This window comes from Xyrauchen texanus, chromosome 17, assembly GCF_025860055.1.
Source record: "Xyrauchen texanus isolate HMW12.3.18 chromosome 17, RBS_HiC_50CHRs, whole genome shotgun sequence".
NCBI classification, from domain to species: domain Eukaryota; kingdom Metazoa; phylum Chordata; class Actinopteri; order Cypriniformes; family Catostomidae; genus Xyrauchen; species Xyrauchen texanus.
The window spans coordinates 21,103,149-21,122,890 of record NC_068292.1 but is presented as its reverse complement, the minus strand read 5'-3'; the positions used below and the strand labels follow the sequence as shown (position 1 = coordinate 21,122,890).

At 39.7% G+C, this 19,742-nt stretch overlaps 1 protein-coding gene and 3 non-coding genes across 4 annotated transcripts; all 4 read right to left on the bottom strand.

Annotated features, from left to right (window-relative positions):
• Positions 1-879: 879 nt before the first annotated feature.
• LOC127657637 (uncharacterized) lies at positions 880-16,343 on the bottom strand. Its single transcript, XM_052146502.1, has 3 exons — positions 15,823-16,343; positions 1,766-1,977; positions 880-1,646 (listed from the first exon to the last, which is right to left on the bottom strand). The coding sequence occupies exons 1-3, from the start codon at positions 16,341-16,343 to the stop codon at positions 880-882; spliced, it is 1,500 nt and encodes a 499-aa protein (XP_052002462.1).
• Positions 6,141-6,197, bottom strand: LOC127658489 (U7 small nuclear RNA). Its single transcript, XR_007972393.1, has one exon. It is a non-coding gene; the product is annotated as a U7 small nuclear RNA (small nuclear RNA).
• On the bottom strand, positions 7,608-7,661 carry LOC127658490 (U7 small nuclear RNA). Its single transcript, XR_007972394.1, has one exon. It is a non-coding gene; the product is annotated as a U7 small nuclear RNA (small nuclear RNA).
• On the bottom strand, positions 7,953-8,009 carry LOC127658487 (U7 small nuclear RNA). Its single transcript, XR_007972391.1, has one exon. It is a non-coding gene; the product is annotated as a U7 small nuclear RNA (small nuclear RNA).
• Positions 16,344-19,742: the final 3,399 nt, after the last annotated feature.

Below are 19,742 nucleotides of genomic sequence, written 5' to 3'. Positions count from 1 at the left end.
GGTTCCCCTGCTTAAACCAGCACATGTCAAGGCCCGTCTTAAGTTTGCCAATGACCATTTGGATGATCCAGAGGAGTCATGGGAGAAAGTCATGTGGTCAGATGAGACCAAAATAGAACTTTTTGGTCATAATTCCACTAACCGTGTTTGGAGGAAGAAGAACCATGAGTACCATCCCAAGAACACCATCCCTACTGTGAAGCATGGGGGTGGTAGCATCATGCTTTGGGGGTGTTTTTCTGCACATGGGACAGGGCTGACTGCACTGTATTAAGGAGAGGATGACCGGGGCCATGTATTGCGAGATTTTGGGGAACAACCTCCTTCCCTCAGTTAGAGCATTGAAGATGGGTCGAGGCTGGGTCTTCCAACATGACAATGACCCGAAGCACACAGCCAGGATAACCAAGGAGTGGCTCTATAAGAAGCATATCAAGGTTCTGGCGTGGCCTAGCCAGTCTCCAGACCTAAACCCAATAGAGAATCTTTGGAGGGAGCTCAAACTCCATGTTTCTCAGCGACAGCCCAGAAACCTGACTGATCTAGAGAAGATCTGTGTGGAGGAGTGGGCCAAAATCCCTCCTGCAGTGTGTGCAAACCTGGTGAAAAACTACAGGAAACATTTGACCTCTGTAATTGCAAACAAAGGCTACTGTACCAAATATTAACATTGATTTTCTCAGGTGTTCAAATACTTATTTGCAGCTGTATCATACAAATAAATAGTTAAAAAATCATACATTGTGATTTCTGGATTTTCTTTTTTTAGATTATGTCTCTCACAGTGGACATGCCCCTACGATGACAATTTCAGACCCCTCCATGATTTCTAAGTGGGAGAACTTGCAAAATAGCAGGGTGTTCAAATACTTATTTTCCTCACTGTATATGCCTCTGTATGAAGAGATATGGCCATTTGTTTCTCAAATCTGTCATGGTAGGTGATGGGGTTGCATTTATCATTTGACGCTGGAGGCAATAGGTCCCCTCCATGAGCTTGCAAACATCTCCCCTCTCTGCTCCAGAGATTCCTTCATGAAGATATATCTCATCCATCCTCTGACGCTTCACTTCAAGACTGTCATAACTTTCACCAGGTGGAACATCAGGCTGCCATCTTGAACAACCATACGCGTCAATGGAACTTCGTTTTCTACTAGTTCCAGTGTTATTATTTTGGGTCCGATGATGACTTAGTGTACTTTTGCGATTCAGATGCTCTATGCGCACTTTCAGCTGTAAGAGAAGAGATTCATATCCACCACCAACCTGCCTGTCACAAATCATGTCGGCAAAACTCTTTGGATACTGCCTGACTATTTGGCGAGTAATAGTAAGACACTGTGATCTGGTGGGGTTGTTGTCGTGTTTTCTAATTTCATCAGCAAGGACTCTAATCATTTGTCGTCGGTCAGCAGGTGAAGGTCTCTGGCCATTTGTAACAGCACAATGTATACCTGCTGGCATTAAGTTCCAGGGAACTTTGAAATTTTCAGGCCATGAATGTGACACACTGGTTGATGCTGGGCTGCTTGCTGATGTGCTTGAGGAGCTTGATAGTGGTGAACCAAGAGTAGAGGTGGTTTCATGGGGAACCAAGGGGAGAACTTCAGCAGGATGCAGAACCACAGTGCTGTTTAGATTTTCTGTGGATAATAAAAAATAATTTATTGTCACAAGAATTGCACCATAAAATGTACTGCACTGTAATACATGTTAAATGATCACATCCCTCTGAGTTATAATTAATCAACCTTATATTTACCTTGAACTTTCCAGGCACCAAGAAGTTTTCTGCATTGGATAGGTCGTATAAACGCTGCAATGTCATCTTCTTTTACATACACCAAATCGTCCAAACCCTCGACTCCTTGGTCCATGAGCTTCTCAACCAGTTGCTCGGTTAGATCTTGAGATAAGCTTGGCAACACCGACAATACAGCATCTTTCAGTATTTCTTTCAATCCAGACATTATTCTAGAATTGGGAAGGAATGATGAAGAACTATTACTGACAAGCCACACAAGGAGTATTCAGGCAGTGGATAGTAATCCAGTAGGCTGTCTTGATTTATGCACAAGTAGCCTTTGTCTTGTGACATCAAGCAGTGAACTCCCTGGTCTATGAGACAAAATGAATTACATTTCTTTGTGACAAAATACACATTGGAATAGTCATGAACAAGAATCAACTGAATCTTCCCAAACACAATTCCCTCATCATTTTTCTGCAAAACAACATGCATGTTCTTTTAGTAAAATGTCCCCTTTACAGTCACTTCATTGGATGCCACCGTAATCCCTGGCTGAAAGTCATGGCAGGCAACAGATCCTCGAATGTCGTCATTGTAGTCATTTACATGAAACTCTGTCCCTCGCTCTACTACAACATTTTCAGGGAAAGGACTTCCTGCATTTAGGTAAGCCTGCAGAAGCTGATGTCTTTCTGCCAATGTAGCACTCAAGTTCTTAAAGTTGTGCAGTTTTCTTGCACACTGTTTAAAGTATGAGTGCTTACTCTCAAAACGTAGGGTCCATAGGCGAATAAGTGGACCAAAACGATAAGTGAGCTCAGGATAATGACACAAGTAGTGGTGTTTTGGCTTAAGTGAATGACTTGGAAAAGCCACCTTTCGGGTTTCAATATACTCTTCTATTAGAACTGATAAATATGCAATCTGACCAACATTAATTGAAGGAGCACAGATGAGCTCTACTATCTGTCGGAGTTGAAGAACTAACTGCCATACCTCATTTTCAGTTGGACTGGAAATCTTTTCTCCCACCAAAAGAGGTAAAAGCCTTAGCAAGCACCAATTCTGAACTGCATGTCCAGTTAATTTCTCACTTCCAGGGGTTATGTCACTTGGTTTATCACGTGCATCATTCCCAAGATACTTGAACTGATTAATGCGACGATTTAGTTCGGTGTAAGTGAACTGTTTCTCCTGATTCACAAGATGATCAATACACAATGCAAGGTCAAATGACACAACCCCTTCAAAAAGGTCATGTCCAAGACAGGGAGGTAATCCTGGCTGGCAAACATGAAAATATTTCAGGTCATTAAAGAGGGAATTACATTTTACACCAACTGCACTTCCAGCTCCACCAGCATCCAAATCCTTGAGATTCTGCTCATATGACTTAACAGTTCTAGTTAATGCCTTTGTTAGGGGTGCTAAGTGAAATGTTTGACGGTCAATCTCACAATATCTGCAAAAGTGGTTACTTCTACTGAAATTTTCAACAAAGCCACCAATAGAATGTGATCCAAGGTTATCTCCAGCTATCGCACACAATGTACCTTTGTGTACATTTCCATCAGCTAAGGCAACACCATTTTCCTCAAGGTCTTTAAGGTCTTTTACCAGAGGGCCAAAGACCAAATCTTGTCCAAAAAACCTATAATCATGTTCTCTACACAACAGAACTAGCTGCATATGGTCAATGCCTGACCTACAGTGAGGCAACAGATTTGCAAGTGTCATATAAACGGCAAGAATCTTGTGTTTCTTCTTACCCGATCCAAGTGGATTGGCTGACTTCAAAGGCATCTTGATACATCATTAAAGCTAATGAATCTGTATCAGCTTTAAACAACAAGTTTTCATCAATATTTCTACCATCCCATACATCACAGAGGATATCTTTTGCTCTGACTTCAGATCGTGTATTATTATGTTGTTCCATCACTGATTTACAGCAGTACAGAGCTTCTAAGCTTTGCTTAATAGGAATATACTGTGCAAAGCTTTCCTTACCAGATTCATTTAGTCCAAGACAGATGGGGACAGGATCCACAAACTTAAAATTCTCTTTATAAAAAGACTTTCTCCTCTTATCAGTTTTTAGTGCATGGGTATTACACATCCGGAAAAGATCATCAGTTTTCAAAACATCAACAACACTCTTTATATCGTTTTCAGACATTCCAAGTGTAGTACATTTTTCACTTAGCCTGTGTAGCAAATGTGACTGGCTAATATCATGCATGTCCTGCAGTCCATCAATAACTGTTTGAATTACAGATGATGGAAGAACAAGCTTTGCCTGCAACTTGAGGTAAAAAAGTGCCAAGTTCTTCAAAAAAAGAGATTCATCTGCATTATCTGGAATTATGTTGTCTGACTGCTCTCCACCATCACCATAATCTATACAAAATTCAGACTGTGCATTTGAGTGTTCAGCCACATTGCATTCATCACAGTGAGGCCTCTGGATTGAAACATTCAACTGCAGTATATTATCACGTAGCCTTTCTGCTGAAGAGTTTCCGTGATTTCTAGATATATGTGAGGTCAGTGTTGATGCTACAGAAAACTTTTTGTTACACTGAAACGGCAAGGTACTGTCGTGCCTTCTTTGATATGAGACTTCAAGTGTAAAATCAAGTTTTTCAAATCACTACACTTTTCTTGACATAAATCAATGTCACAGACTAAAGTGGCAGCATCACTTCCTACCTGTTCCACAGATGTCTTTGTGGCCCTCTTTTTGTGATCCCTGTAGATATGAGCCTTGAAAGCAGGAAACCTTCTAAAGGATCTCGAGCAATCTGGAATACCACATTTAAAATCAGCATTGGGAACATGACTATGGATTTTCATGTGCTGGCAAAATGATAACACAGACTCAAAAGCACGATCACAGAACTGACACAGTAGCATTTTGTGAACACAAGGACTATAACAGCTAAGAATGTGAATGCAGTAATCGTAGGTTATGTGTCTTGAAACATTTCAGAAAAAAAAAATCCATGCAAAAATAATGCTTATTTATGACTCTTATATTTAATTTATCTACTGACAAAATCAAATCGTTCAGTCATTGAATTATTTGCGCTATACCTGAATGCTAATTGAGCACATGTGGTGATACATTAGCACTGGATCTTAATCAGATTAATCAGACTGAAATGAGGGAAGGGGGAAGAAATTACCAAAAGATTTTCCAGGGCAGGTTGTACGAATGATAAAGTACAATTGGCCATATAACGCGAAATATCAAAGTTACTGGGTAAAGAGTTGAAAACTGTGTGAACTGTTTGCTCAGGACTGAGCAAAAGTGCTAAAATTATAACTAACGTTGTCCAGGTCAAAACATTCGCGCGAACAGAACGTTCTAAAAAGATTGGCTTACCGTATAAATCCTCAGACGAACAATTATTTATCTGTCTTCTCACGCCCCAAAATGTATCCTCTTCACAGGCACAAATGTTGGATAATTTGAAGATATTTTTTTCTCCCTCTTCTCACGCAGCACCGTCCATTTTTCGTTCGTCACAGGCAAACGTTAGAAAAGCGAACCGAAGCTCACAAAGCTTAAAACTCCACACAAATTCACACACCGCTGGCTTATCTTATTAACACAAATAACTATTTCTGGGTTTTGCTCATTAAGTCCCGCTGACAAATCAAGTTTGCAGTACAGGCACATACATCTGTTCCCATCATCACATGAATCACTGAAGTGTAAACATAAAACAGGTTATGTCTCAAATGTAGAAGTTAAAATGTATTTGCTAGTTGACTTAGAAACTTTAAGAACTTGAAATGAGCGCGAAAAAAAATAAATCCCAGAATGCAATGTATCTACAGTACTGTATTAGGAATGAAACGGGCTTAAAACTGAAATCTACTGTATATTTACAACCATTCTGTTAAAAATACAGCATGTTACTGTTTTATGAAAATACAGTAGAATACTGTTAGAAATTGCCTGTAAATTTACAGTAAAGGGTTACAGTGTTGTTATTAAATGTAGTCATTTTCTTTTTAACAATCATTAACGGTTTCCTTTTAAAGAAAACCTGTTGAACAAATACTAAAAGAGCAATTTTCTGATAAACTGTTCTGCAATGAACTTGTCCCATCATTTGCCGTGGATACAGCACTCATGGTGACTAAGTAAATATGCAAATTTGATCACACCCTCAAATTAGTACTTATCTCATTAAATATTCATGTGCTTTGTATCGTCACTGGAAACCTGCAGAGCAAAGATATATTTCTAAAAGTCTTCATTCATGTTATACTAAAGAGAGATTCACTCATCATATACAGTATGAGTGTGAATCAAACTCAAAAATATCTTATTATTTAGATAGCAGTCCTTAATTTGTTTTCTTTTTCACTGTTTATGGGTTTCCATTTAGAGGAAACCTTCTAGAAAAATATTAAAAGAGTAATGAGTCAACGCTCAGGGACCTTGTCTCCATAATTTTCAATGGGCACTTCACTCATGGGGACAAAGGTGCAAGTTGCCGGTAATAACATTTGAACCAATTGAAGTTAGACCTGAGAAAAGTATTATAGGTATGCAAATTTGGGAACGCCAACCAGTGCTGTCACCTCTTACAAAATGCACACTAAAGGCCACAGTATACTTCGGTCAGATGCAAACGCTGAGCAAATTTCGTCATCAGCAGAATGCTAGGGCATTGTACACGCGCAGCCAGTTTTTATCTAAACACACGTCTCTGAATGCTCAGTATGCACATGCGCCAGGTATTATTTGCACTAATTAGCTGTTGCACAAGGTGGCAACACTCACAGTTGAGCGTAACTTTGAATATGAATATCACACAGCCATAACTATAACAAATGAACATGTTTTAGTTGTATAAAAGTGTCTAAAAGTCAGTGGCTGGATCACGAAAGATGGTGGATGTTAATTCACTGCCATTAACACGTCATTATTCATTTAATCATATGTACTCTCTGATCACCCGCCCTGGATTTGTTTTACCTGAAAGCTGATTGGCCAGAAGGTCGCTCATGCTCTTGAGAATGGTTTGAGTGTGATCGCCTGCACTGGTGAGAAGCTGGATGAGAGGAGGCCGGGATCACTGAGAAAGTTGTTTTTGCCCAGACCAAGGTCATCGCAGGTATCTTTCATTAAGATGCAATGCATTATAAGAAGTTGGCTGTAAATTATTTTGACTGATGAAAAGTCTGCTTCCTCTCTTTCAGATAATGTGAAAGACTGGAGTAAAGTGGTCCTCGCTTACGAGCCTGTCTGGGCCATCGGCACTGGCAAAACAGCATCGCCCCAACAGGTGCATCTTTTAGCACATGAGGAGTCATTTGGATTTGATTGGAGTGAGAATTGTGAGGTTCGCTGATAATGTTCACTGTCTCTCTGCTGTTCTTCTTGTAGGCTCAGGAAGTGCATGACAAGCTCAGGCAGTGGTTGAAGGCCAATGTCTCAGAGGCTGATGCAAACACTGTGAGGATCATCTATGGAGGTGAGGGTTTATCCTCGCTTCTTATTCAGTGTCAGTCCACTGAAGATAGAGCTTTATATAGTTGGACTGCGCTATAAATAATCCATACACATCTTGACCTGATCCAAGTATCCTTTAATACTTACATGCAGGTTATTTCTTGAACTATCTTAAAAAAGATACAACAGTTAATATGGATATAGATGGGTATTGAGATAGGAAATGTTCCAAAGAAATCTTTATACCTATAAGGAAGAGTATCCAGACAATCCACTGTGTTCAATAAAATACATTTTAGGAAATAAGCAGTATTTAAGCACGAATCAATAAACTTTCAGCATTGTTAATAAATGTAATCTATTTTTTTTTTACTAATCATTAATGGTTTCCTTTTAAAGGAAACCTGTTGAACAAATATTAAAAGAGCAATTTTCTAATAATTTGTTCTGCAATGAACTTGTCCCATCATTTGCCGTGGATACAGCACTCATGGTGACAAGTAAATATGCAAATTTGATCACACCCTCAAATTAGTACTTAGCTCATTAAATATTCACGTGCTTTGTGTCCTCACTGGAAACCTGCAGAGCAAAGATATATTTCTAAAAGTCTTCATTCATGTTATTATAGAGAGATTCACTCATCATATACAGTATGAGAGTCAAACTGTAAAATATCTTATTATTTAGATAACAGTTCTTAATTTTCTTTCGTTTTGACTGTTTATGGGTTTCCATTTAAAGGAAACCTACTAGAAAAATATTAAAAGAGTAATGAGTCAACGCTCAGGGACCTTGTCTCCATAATTTTCAATGGGCACTTCACTCATGGTGATAGGTGCAAGTTACCAGTAGTAACATTTGAACCAATTGAAGTTAGACCTGAGAAAAGTATTATAGGTATGCAAATTTGGGCACGCCAACCAGTGCTGTCACCTCCTACAAAATGCACACTAAAGGCCAAAGTATACTTCGGTCAGATGCGAACGTTGAGCAAATTTCGTCATCAGCAGAATGCTAGGGCATTGTACACGCGCAGCCAGTTTTTATCTAAACACACGTCTCTGAATGCTCAGTATGCACATGCGCCAGGTATTATTTGCACTAATTAGCTGTTGCACAAGGTGGCAACACTCACCGTTGAGCCGTTGCTTTCATGAAGAAACAGTAGATGTAATTGCCAATAATGAGTGGTAGTAGTGTAGTAGACTAATGCACATAAATGGCAATCAGGTAATCAGAAGGTTGTTGCTTCGGTTACCACCATTGTGTCCTTGACCAAGTTTAACACCAGGTTGTTCCAGGGGGATTGTCCCTGTAATAAAGGCTCTGTAAGTCGCTTTGAATAAAAGCGTCTGCCAAATGCATAAAAAACAAAAACAAATATTAAGGCTGTCAGTAGACACATGTTGAAGGAGTAGAACCTGAGTATGATGGAAAAGAAAGACACGTTCTTCTAAAAAGCCTGTATCTCATAGCAATTGTAGCGTGCATGCACCCAACCACCTTTGTGTATGCACAGACAAATAATGTATACTTTGAAAGAATGAGTGGTTGTCTACTCTTGGTTGCTCAGTGTCAAAACCAAAGTAAACTTCAAGAATGTGCTTGATTCTATAGTTAAAGATTGAAAGGGGTTATGTGTGTAAGCTGGGTTGTGCTATGTACATGAACACATACCAACATGAAGCTGTCATTTATTACTGTACCGCTGGTGAGGCAGTGGTCAAATGGGGTTTCTCTGGTGGTAAGTTTTTTGTAATTTACTCTGAACTATGTTATGCTTTTATATGTTTTTAATTTATTTTGTTGTTGGATTGCTAAATGTAGATTGCGCTTTCCTTTTACTCGAATTGAAATAGTTCTTACTTAAAATCACTCCAAAATAAAATTAAAGTAATCTACATTTAGCAATCCAACAACAAAATAAATTAAACAAATGTAAAATTCAAGTAACTTTAAGGAGGAATATCAAAACGAGTTTAGCGGTCCAACATAAAATCTCTCCAAAATAAAATTAATGTTGGACTGAAAAATGGAGATTAGCAGTTAAGACAGGGCTATTTTTGTTGCAGAATAATGCCCTTCAGTGCACACTTTGTTTCTTGTACATTTGTTTGTGTTCAAGAGAAGATAGTTTATTACAATTTTGAAATATTAATTTGACAAGTATTTTTATATTTATTTTGGTTTTATTAATTGATATATTAATCAAGAAATAATAATAAAAATCTTTAGAAAAATCGGCAAATTAGTCGTTTGATTAATCGATAAAAAATTATCATTAGGTGCAGCCCTACTTCCGATACTGATGATGTATAAAAAATATCTATCCTCACACAAACATATTGATTCTAAATTATTATTATTATTTTTTTTAACAAGGGCTATTATTATTTGGTTACCACGAACAATAATCATAAGCTTCAAAGCGAAATAAAATGGATCAGGCTGTATTAGCAAATACTGTTTCAGAATGGGAACTGTTTCTTCTTCCACTCATCTTAACTTCATAAATGCTGAAAGACACAAAACAAGCGCTTGTTCCATCACAAGACTCATTCAAACAAGAGGGATCAGTGCCTTGCAGGGGTGAAAATTTCATCAAAATGTTGGGGGGGACAATAAACATAACAATTCTCAAGAGCAATTTTTGAAGGTTTTTTTTTGTTGTTGCCCCGTTTGCATTTGTATTATTTTATTTCTTAAACAATTATTTTAAGAATATATCATTATACTATTTACAATACACATATTTTAATGATATTTTAGGGGGGGACAACCCTCAGATGGGGGGGTCCTGACCCCCCCGACATTTCCGCCTATGGTGCCTTGTGGAGCTAATGATAGAAAATCTGAGAATTTTGATTTTGCCTCTTCATTTTCATCACTCCTACATCAGTGGGAACAATGAGTCCGACTTTTTGATGAGCACAGGTGATCGATGCGTGGCTGCACGGTAGAAAGTAATAAACATAAATCATCCTCCACCTGCAGCCTTGATCCGTATTTGCTTTTAAGCAGGGTCAATGTGGAAAACCTGCACTCACATAAGTAGAGGTGACGGGGATGAGGACTTTCTTAGCCTTTCAAGAGAGGTGGGAAAACGCAGTCCTATACTTAAAGCAAAACGATATCCATCCATCTTCTTCAACCGCTTATCCGAAGTCGGGTCGCGGGGGCAGCTGCTCCAGCAGGGGGCCCCAAACTTCCCTATCCCGAGCCACATTAAACAGCTCTGACTGGGGGACCCCGAGGCGTTCCCAGGCCAGTGTGGAGATGTAATCTCTCCACCTAGTCCTGGGTCTTCCCCGAGGCCTCCTCCCAGCTGGACGTGCCTGAAACACCTCCCTAGGGAGGCGGCCAGGGGGCCTCCTTACCAGATGCCCAAACCACCTCAACTGACTCCTTTCGACGCAAAGGAGCAGCGGCTCTACTCCGAGCTCCTCACGGATGACTGAGCTCCTCACCCTATCTCTAAGGGAGAAGCCCGCCACCCTTCTGAGGAAGCCCATTTCGGCCACTTGTACTCGCGACCTAGTTGTTTTGGTCATGACCAAACCTTCATGACCATAGGTGAGGGTAAGAACAAAAATTGACCGTTAGATCGAGAGGTTTGCCTTTCGGCTGAACTCTCTTTTCATGACAACGGTGCGATAGAGCGAATGCAATACCGCCCCGCTGCCCCGATTCTCCATCCAACCTCCCGCTCCGTTGTCCCCTCACTCGTGAACAAGACCCCGAGGTACTTGAACTCCTTCACTTGGGGCAAAACCTCATTCCTCAAGCAAAACGATATGATGCTTGTAATTCTTTCACCTTTCCATCAAAAACATTTTTTCTAGTCTTGGTCACCAGACTAGAGCTTGGCCTCAATGTGACACTGGAGCATACAGTGTCTCATACAATCATTTTCTAGCACCTCTTTGCACACACTGTTGCAGCGGTGCAACATCGGGACCGGTCCACGAAAATCCCAACTTTAAATATTCGTGATCATACTTCCTCCATTATTTGCTTGGCCCAGAATCTGCCTCATCTCCTGTAGACTTTTGTATTGTAAACACTACAAAGCTTTCCATTTTGCAACACACATATGCATAAAACGCACTTTAACACGTAAGCTAGCAGGACAGATGTGTACAAAAGGGAAATGTTATGATTTATTTTGCCCACGCTGCGCCTCCCCTGGGACTCTCTGGTGCCCCCCAGGGGTGGCGCGCCTCACCAAATGAAAACCCCTGGTCTAGGGCATATATATATGTCGTATGTCCTCCTATCTGTTTTAGAATTTTGCATATACAACATGAAATAACTGATGACACGTGTGGCCGACAAAACAGCGAGCTTTTGAGTCGGACCATTTTCAATCTAATAGCGCGATGCTGCAGCACCGTTGAGTGAATTGTGTTTTATTATTATTATTTAAAATAATGTACAGAGATCCTCTCTAAACACGCTCTGAGATGCACTGGGGGGCACTGGTAAGACAGACTGTTGGACTAAGCTGATCCACCAATCAGAACGATAATTTCAGATGCGATTGGATAATTGCCAACAATCATATTTTCCGTTTCAGTAAGGGGCGGGACATTTCCAGCGTCTGACACACAAGCACCCCTGGAGAAACTATCATTTGCACTGCATATTTATTTCCCTGCTAAACGTAAATATATGTATATACATTTAAATGTAACTTATACAATTAAACTTTGTGAAAATACTGCATGTTATTGCACCTCTTTTTTTTTTCTTCATTTTTGCCCTTTACTGCTGTCCGTGGTGCCTTTTTCTTGTGATATTAAATAATTTATATTTCTAAGTAGGAAAACAATTTCACTCTACACAGAAAAGCACATAATATTACACAAATAAATAAAAAAAAAAAAATACATTTTTATGTTGGCTATATATGGTAATTCAAGATAAAGTGTTAACGTGAACATTACTACACTCATTTTAATGCTTAACAGTTTATTGCATATTATGAATTAGTTTATTAGTTAGAATAATAATCAAGTATTAACAGTTTTCATAGTAGCATAACAAAGGGAACAATAATGACACCTATTAATTTAAATACATATTTAACATGAAGTTACTATACCATTGAACCCATTGATTTACTACAGTAATATTGTAGTAGTAACCATGGTTAATTGTGTGGTAACAATGGTTTAAATAAATACCATAAACTATTCTGTATTACTGTATGAAAATTGTACATTTTTGTAAAGGTAAACAAAACAGAAGTCTAATCATTTTCTTTTTAGGCAAAAAATACTAATGACTAAAATATTATTTTAAATTACCCATTTTATCCCAAGTAATCTCAAAAAAAAAAAAAATTATCAGAAGTATCGGTATTGGTATCGACGATATTGGACTTGAAAATATTGGTATCGGATCGAAAAAGAAATAAGTGGTATCGTCCATCCCTACTAATCACAAATGTTCATAAATATTTCAACATCAAGGTTTTAGATTATATAATTTATAATATCTGTAAAAGATTAATATCAGTGATTGAATAAGGGAAATAGTATGTGCTATAATCAAGTTATCTCAATTTGAATCACCTTTTGTCTCACTTCCTGAAAAAGAAAATTCAGTCATTGTTTACTCACCCCTGTATTGTTATAACTCCCTTTGACTTTCTTTCTTTAAACACAAAGGGAGAAATTGTGACAAAATGTTGTGCTCAGTGATGTCATACAATGGAAGTTTATGGTGACCAGATCTTCAAGCTTCAAAAGGATGCAAAAGTATAATTCAGAAGTCTAATAAATTATTCCATGAGACTCATGATTATTAAGAAAGCACATGATGAGGTTTGGTGAGAAACAACCAGAAATCGAATATATTATTTAGTGAATCTGTTGACTGACAGTTGCTCTCTTCTGTGCGTTCATGAGACTGCACGAGAGAAACAATTCACACAGCCCGCTGCAGAAATGGGGCGTTCAAGAGAAAACTTGTTTTGTTTATCTAAAAACAGAACATAACAATACCACAAACCAAAGAACCAAACTTACTAAATATGTCTGATGAGTTTGTAGTTGGAGAATAGATGCATTTTTATGCCCAGCCTAATTTGTTTGATACAGAGTTTTCAATCAAGCCGAGAGAGATTGAGGAATTTTTCCTCTCTGTTCTGAACAGGTGAGCATTTGTGACAGACCTCCAACTGAAGAGATCGATACCTCAGCGAAAACATTAGGTACACTGTAAAAAATTGCTGTAAATTTACGACCAAATTCTAACAGCAATCTACTGTGATTACAGCTAAATTACAGTTGTATACTGTAGCTGTAAAAACAGGATCTAGCTGTTAATTTCAGATATCTTTTGTGCATTTTTGACTAGTAGTAATTCACATTTAAGACATCAACAATGCATATATATATATAATTATACAAAATATAATTACAGTTAGTACAGATAGTTAGACAAAAGCTTTAAAAGCCTAAACGACTTGTGATAGGGCAGGATCTCACTAGCTAGAGAATGTTACACCTACTTATCGCAAGTCATTTTAGTTTTTAAAGCTTTGTCTAACTATCCGTAATTACACTTTAGATATCTACCATTGCATTTTGATGAGTCACAATTATAATTTGACTAGTAAGAAAGAACATTAAAGATATCTGTTAATACATTTTGCCTATAGTTGAAATTCCATCTGAAATGACATCACAGATTTCGTCAGTTGTCATGTCACACATCTACAAAGATGATGAGAGATACCTGTATTTCAGTTTTGACTAGTCATAATTATATTTTCAGATATCTAAATTGCCCTTGTCCCTAGTCGATCTGTGTTGTGACGTGCAATGACTCTTCATTAAGTAACACTATCGAAGTAACTAGCTGCTAACAGAAAGATTAAGTCGATGCTTGACAACTAAATAAACAATATCTTAATGCATTTATATATGTATAGATCTCCAGTTAACTATGTGAAGCAAAGTGGTTGTTATATGTTGCAGCACAGACAAATATAAGTGTAAATGATTGATAAAGACAGACAACCACAAACGGGTCTTTTGAATGTATTATTATGCAATCTATAAAATTGTGAAATTGGGCAAATAAATTAATGATGTAGTGGTTTAATGCTTCAGAATCAAGGCACCCATGTTTTTAATCTGTTAATATTTGTAAACAGTTAAAAATTACAGTCAATTGAAAAGTGAGAAGCCTCATTCAACAATTTAAATAATTGATCATAACTGCTATAAAGTGGCTGTGAATTTCCTAATTACTATAACTTCTATATTCTGAATTAATACACAGCCTATATTAATTAATGGTACTAACATATAAATACATTTATTTAATTAGTAGGCTATGTTAAACATGCTTGTGTATTATTTGCCAATACCGTTATAGCCCACTTGATTGCAGTGTGTAACACTGAGAGAAGTACTGCTGTGATGGACACTACCTTTAAATAACAAAATTGAACGATAGTGTCATTGTGGCAGGGCGGAGGGCGGAGGGCGGGGCCGGGTCGTGATTCTACACACCTGGTCCCTTATCAGGCTAATCAAGCCTCTGAGAGGGATAAAGGCCGACTGCGGAAGATTGTGTGGGAGAGAGAGATCGTTTACGGACATGTCCATCATGTGTGTGTGTGTTTGTCTGTTGTTTAAGTTTCTCATTAAACTATTATTTTAGCTGGTTCTCGCCTCGTCCTTGCCCGTCTAAATTATGTTACAGTCATTTATACAGCGGTGGTGCTGATTAATAACAATCAATAATTACATTTCCGCTAGTAAAACGTGAATTCTTGATATAAAACATTTCTTGATATAAAAAACAGTTTCACAACATTATGTAATTCACTCCTATTCAAAACGCAATTATTAATATAAAAAATTGGTTTCTTACTAGTTGAAATAATATCAACAATTATTTTCTTACTAGTAAAAATAAAAAAATGTATATCAAGAATGTGTAATGTTGCTGGTAAGGACGAAGACGATGACATGAAGTATAGAACCCAAGTGCAGTTTATTTTTCCAAACATGATATCAAGTAACCCTAATATTAAACGTGAACTAAACAAAACAATAACATGAACAATGAACATAAACTTGACTAAACTCGGCTTGACTTAAACAAAATCTGACTAGACTAAAACTTGACTATGACTTGAACAAAACAGCAGTTTTACATTAACAATACTCGACCTGGACCGTGGAGCAGAGGCGCGCCTGGACCGTGGAGCAGAGGCTTGCTTATGACATGGCATGGAGCAGACTGAGGTTCGGTTGTGACATGGCATGGAGCAGTCGGAGGCGTGACTGTGACATGGCATGGAGCAGGCTGAGGCATGGCGGTGACATGGCCTGGAGCGGACTCAGGCGTGGCGGTGACATGGCCTGGAGCGGACTCAGGCGTGGTGGTGACATGGCCTGGAGCGGACTCAGGCGTGGCGGTGACATGGCCTGGAGCGGACTCAGGCGTGGCGGTGACATGGCCTGGAGCGGACTCAGGCGTGGCGGTGACATGGCCTGGAGCGGACTCAGGCGTGGCGGTGACATGGCCTGGAGCGGACTCAGGCGTGGCGGTGACATGGCCTGGAGCGGACTCAGGCGTTGTGGTGACATGGCCTAGAGCAGACTCAGGCGTGGCGGTGACGTGGCCTGGAGTAGGCTGAGACATGGCTGACATGACTTGGGGCAAAGTCGTGAAAGGCGGAGCCGTGGGAGGCTCGAAACTAAGCGTCTTGGATGACTGGGAAAATACCCCAGTGGTCACGAACATAAACAGAGTCTCAGGAGCGACCTCTGTGGTCATGGGCATAAACTGAGTCTCGGGAACAAAAGTCTTTCTCCTCCTCCTACTTCGGGAGGCCGAGACTGGCAATGCCGGCTCTTGGACGGACGAGGCTTCCAGCTCATTGTCTGTGGTAGGAGTGGACGTTGGCTCATTGTCCGTGGTAGGAGTGGGCGTTGGCTCGTTGGCCGTGGCAGGTATGGGCATTGGCTCATCGGCCGTGGCAGGCGTGGCCGTTGGCTCGTCGGCCGTGGCAGGCATGGGCTCAATGGCCATGATGTGGGATGCTGGCTTGGCCGCCATGACGTGAGATGCTGGCTCGGCGGCAGCCATGTCATATAAAAATTATACTTTTACTATTTTAGTGCATTCTTGATATCAAGAATTAGAATTTTTACTAGTGAAAATTTAACTGTTGATATCTGTAATTACTTTTGCATCGTTTTGGCACCCTTTTAACTTTTAATCACATGTAGGATATGAATTGTTGATATCAACAATTACATCTTCACTAGTTGAAATGCTAAGTCTTAATATCAGAAATGTAATTTCTACTAGTGGAAATAACAATTTTTGATATCAGTAATTAAATTTCCACCAGTAAAATTGTGAATTCTTGATATCAACAATGACGTCATCACTTGTGGAAATACATTCTTGAAATCAAAAATTGAATTTCAACTAGTAAAACCATCATTCTTGATATATGTCATTAAATTCTTACGTGTTAGAAAGAAATTAATGCATGTTAAAATTGAAATTTTACTAGATAAAATGGTAATTTCAGGTACCCTTTGATATGTGCATAATAATGAGGAGTTAATTACGTACCTTATGAATATTCAAAAAAGAAAGGTATGGAAACTCGCAGGGGATACGCAAGAAGAAAGAGATTGTCTCTGTCCTGTACATAACCTTGGTTTCCTGAGAAGAAGGGAATGAGACATTGTGTTTATTAAAGCATATGGGGAGTGCCTTCTTACACAACCTAGTTGAAACCTCTACAATAACGTCAATATTCTAATATTGGTTATGGTGTTTGAGCCCCACCTGTTTTAGTCTGCTATAAAAACAGGTGCACAAACACATTTCCTCAGAATTTCTGACTATGAACAAGGAGCGCATCGCTAGTACCTCGTGTTTTGTAGTGCGGCTAGAGTTCACAATGTCTCGTTTCCATTGTCTTACGGAACATAACCAAGACGTTCCCATACGACTCAGTACACTTGGCATTGCGTTTATTAACGCATATGAGGAACAGAAACCCATCACACCGCATTACACAAAATAACCTCCCAGAAAGGAAGCATGACGCTGCAGTCTCTTGGGATGGCGACCGACAAGAGTATGGCGCAGTGAGTGACCCGCATGTTGGGCCAGGAGGGGAGCAGTCAGGACGAATATATGAACTATAGTCATATAGTATGAATTAACTCCTTCATGAACCCAGTCGGGAAGGGAGATTATTTATAATGTAAAAGCCTGCGACTTACAGTAAATTATAATGGCCTAATACAGGTGACTGTTTAAAAGATGGGGAGCTCATCCTAAAAGGGAGGAGCATAAGTATATATATTTGGCCAATGGATAGCAAGCGCTCTAAACAGAGAGGACTTGTGAAGAGAGAGACGTTACGTCTAGGTTGTAAACCTTGTGAATGTGTTTTGTGAGGACCATCCTTCTGCAAAACACAAATCCTGTATGGACACCATTTGACCATTCCCATGAGGAGGCCATGCCTCTAGTTGAGTGTGCTTTAACACCAATTGAGCAAGTCCTACCCTTCGACTACTAAGCAAGGGCAATTGCATCGACAATCCAGTGAGAAAGTCTCTGCTTGGAGAGGGACATCTTTTTTGCATCCTCCATATCATACAAAGAGCTGATTAGACTGTCTGAACTGGCATGTACACTCAACGTATGTGTGTAGTGCCTGCACAGGGCACAACAAATGCAATTATTGTTCCTCATTCTAATTAATGGAGGAGGGAAGAAGGCCTGAAGGTCCACCTGTGCTCTGAAGGGTGTGGTTAGGACCTTACGCACATAGCCTTTTCTGGGGTTGACAGTGGCTCTTGAAAGACCGGGGCCAAACTCAATATATGAATTGTCGATTGATAGTGCATGCTAGTCAGTGTTGAGGCTAGAGCCGGCAGTAGTCTTAATGGGCTTGGAACTTCGAGTACCAGAGGGGACAGTGGGTATTCTCCACTGAGGCAAATAGATTGATTTCTGCTTTGCTGAATATTTCACAAATCCTCAATACAGTGAGGATGAAGTCTCCTGAATTCATGTTGAATGTCATGTTGTCTGAGCGAACCAGGATATGACAGTTAGCTATTTCTAACTGAAAAGCCTTTAAAGCTAGAAATACAGCCGATAGCTGTTGGCGCCGCGTGACTACTTGCCCCAGCATGACACCTCGCTGGTAAAACGCAGGAGCTGTCCATGGTGCTAAAGCAGCTATACAGCAGCGGGATATAGTGATGCACATGCGCCCTTGGGGCCATGCACATCAGCCAGCACTGAAGAGGTCTCGTGGTTGGCGGATGCCGCCACCATAAATCTCAAAGCTTTCTGAAACAGCTTCAGAGGTAGTGTTCTCCTCAGTTTGAACTGAGACAGACACTGAAGGATGACCTGAACGCGCTCGCTCGTGAGGTGCGTGCGCCCACTCGAGGAGTCAAAGCAGACTCCAAAAAGAAGATTTTTTTGGCTGGGGGAGAGCTTGCTGAGCCCTAAGCTGTTTAGATGCTGAAGCAGTAAGTCTCTCTGCTGGCATAACAGAGCCACTGATTGCACTAGTAACAGCCAATAGTCGAGGTAGTTCAAGATGCATATGCCGCTCAGTCTGAGAGGGACGAGAACCGCAACGATGCACTTTGTGAATGTGCGAGGAGCCAGAGACAGTCCGAAGGGCAAGACTTTAAATTGATATGCTGTTCCCTCGAATGCGAATCTCAAAAACATCTTGTGATGTCGTACGATTTGGATATGAAAGTATGCATCCTTCAGATCTATTGACGCAAACCAGTCGTGTGGGCATACATACGATAAGATCCATTTCTGAGTAATTATTTTGAATGGCTGCTTTATGTGAGCACGATTTAAATGTCTCAGATCTTTCATTGGAAAAAGAAAATAACGTCTGTAAAACCCTTATGGGGCTTGACAATTTGGCACAATCTCTATCACACTTTTCACATTGAGATTGTGTAACACAGCTCGTAACAGCAAATTGGATCGTATATTCTTGTTCGATAATTTTTTTGCAACCAATCTGAAATAACCGTTAGGGCTCGCACGGGTCCGTGTAACAGGACGTAGGACAATTCAGTTTGTTTACCATATGATATAATGCTTCGCTCATGATAGGGAAGCGGTTGAGCATAATGTTTGTGCTGTGATGAGGGGGATCTTTATTGAGAATGTGTGAGCATCTCGTGCATTTGCACTTATTGCATTGTTTATTGCATTTATTTGAGTGCAAGACACAGAAACAACATTTTGAAAAATATTGATTTCCCAACAAAGAGTAGTGGGGAGATAGGGAACAGCTGTTTTGTGTCTCCAAAAGAGCTCTTTTGGGGGCATACCCAAAAAAAAATTCCACTTCAAAGGGCTGTGACCATCAGGACCATGCCGGTGGGGAAGCAGGTATGGAGCTATTAGTCAGATGCTGGCTCGAAACAGAAAATACTCCGTTTGGGCATAAAGTGTCTCAGAGCCTGT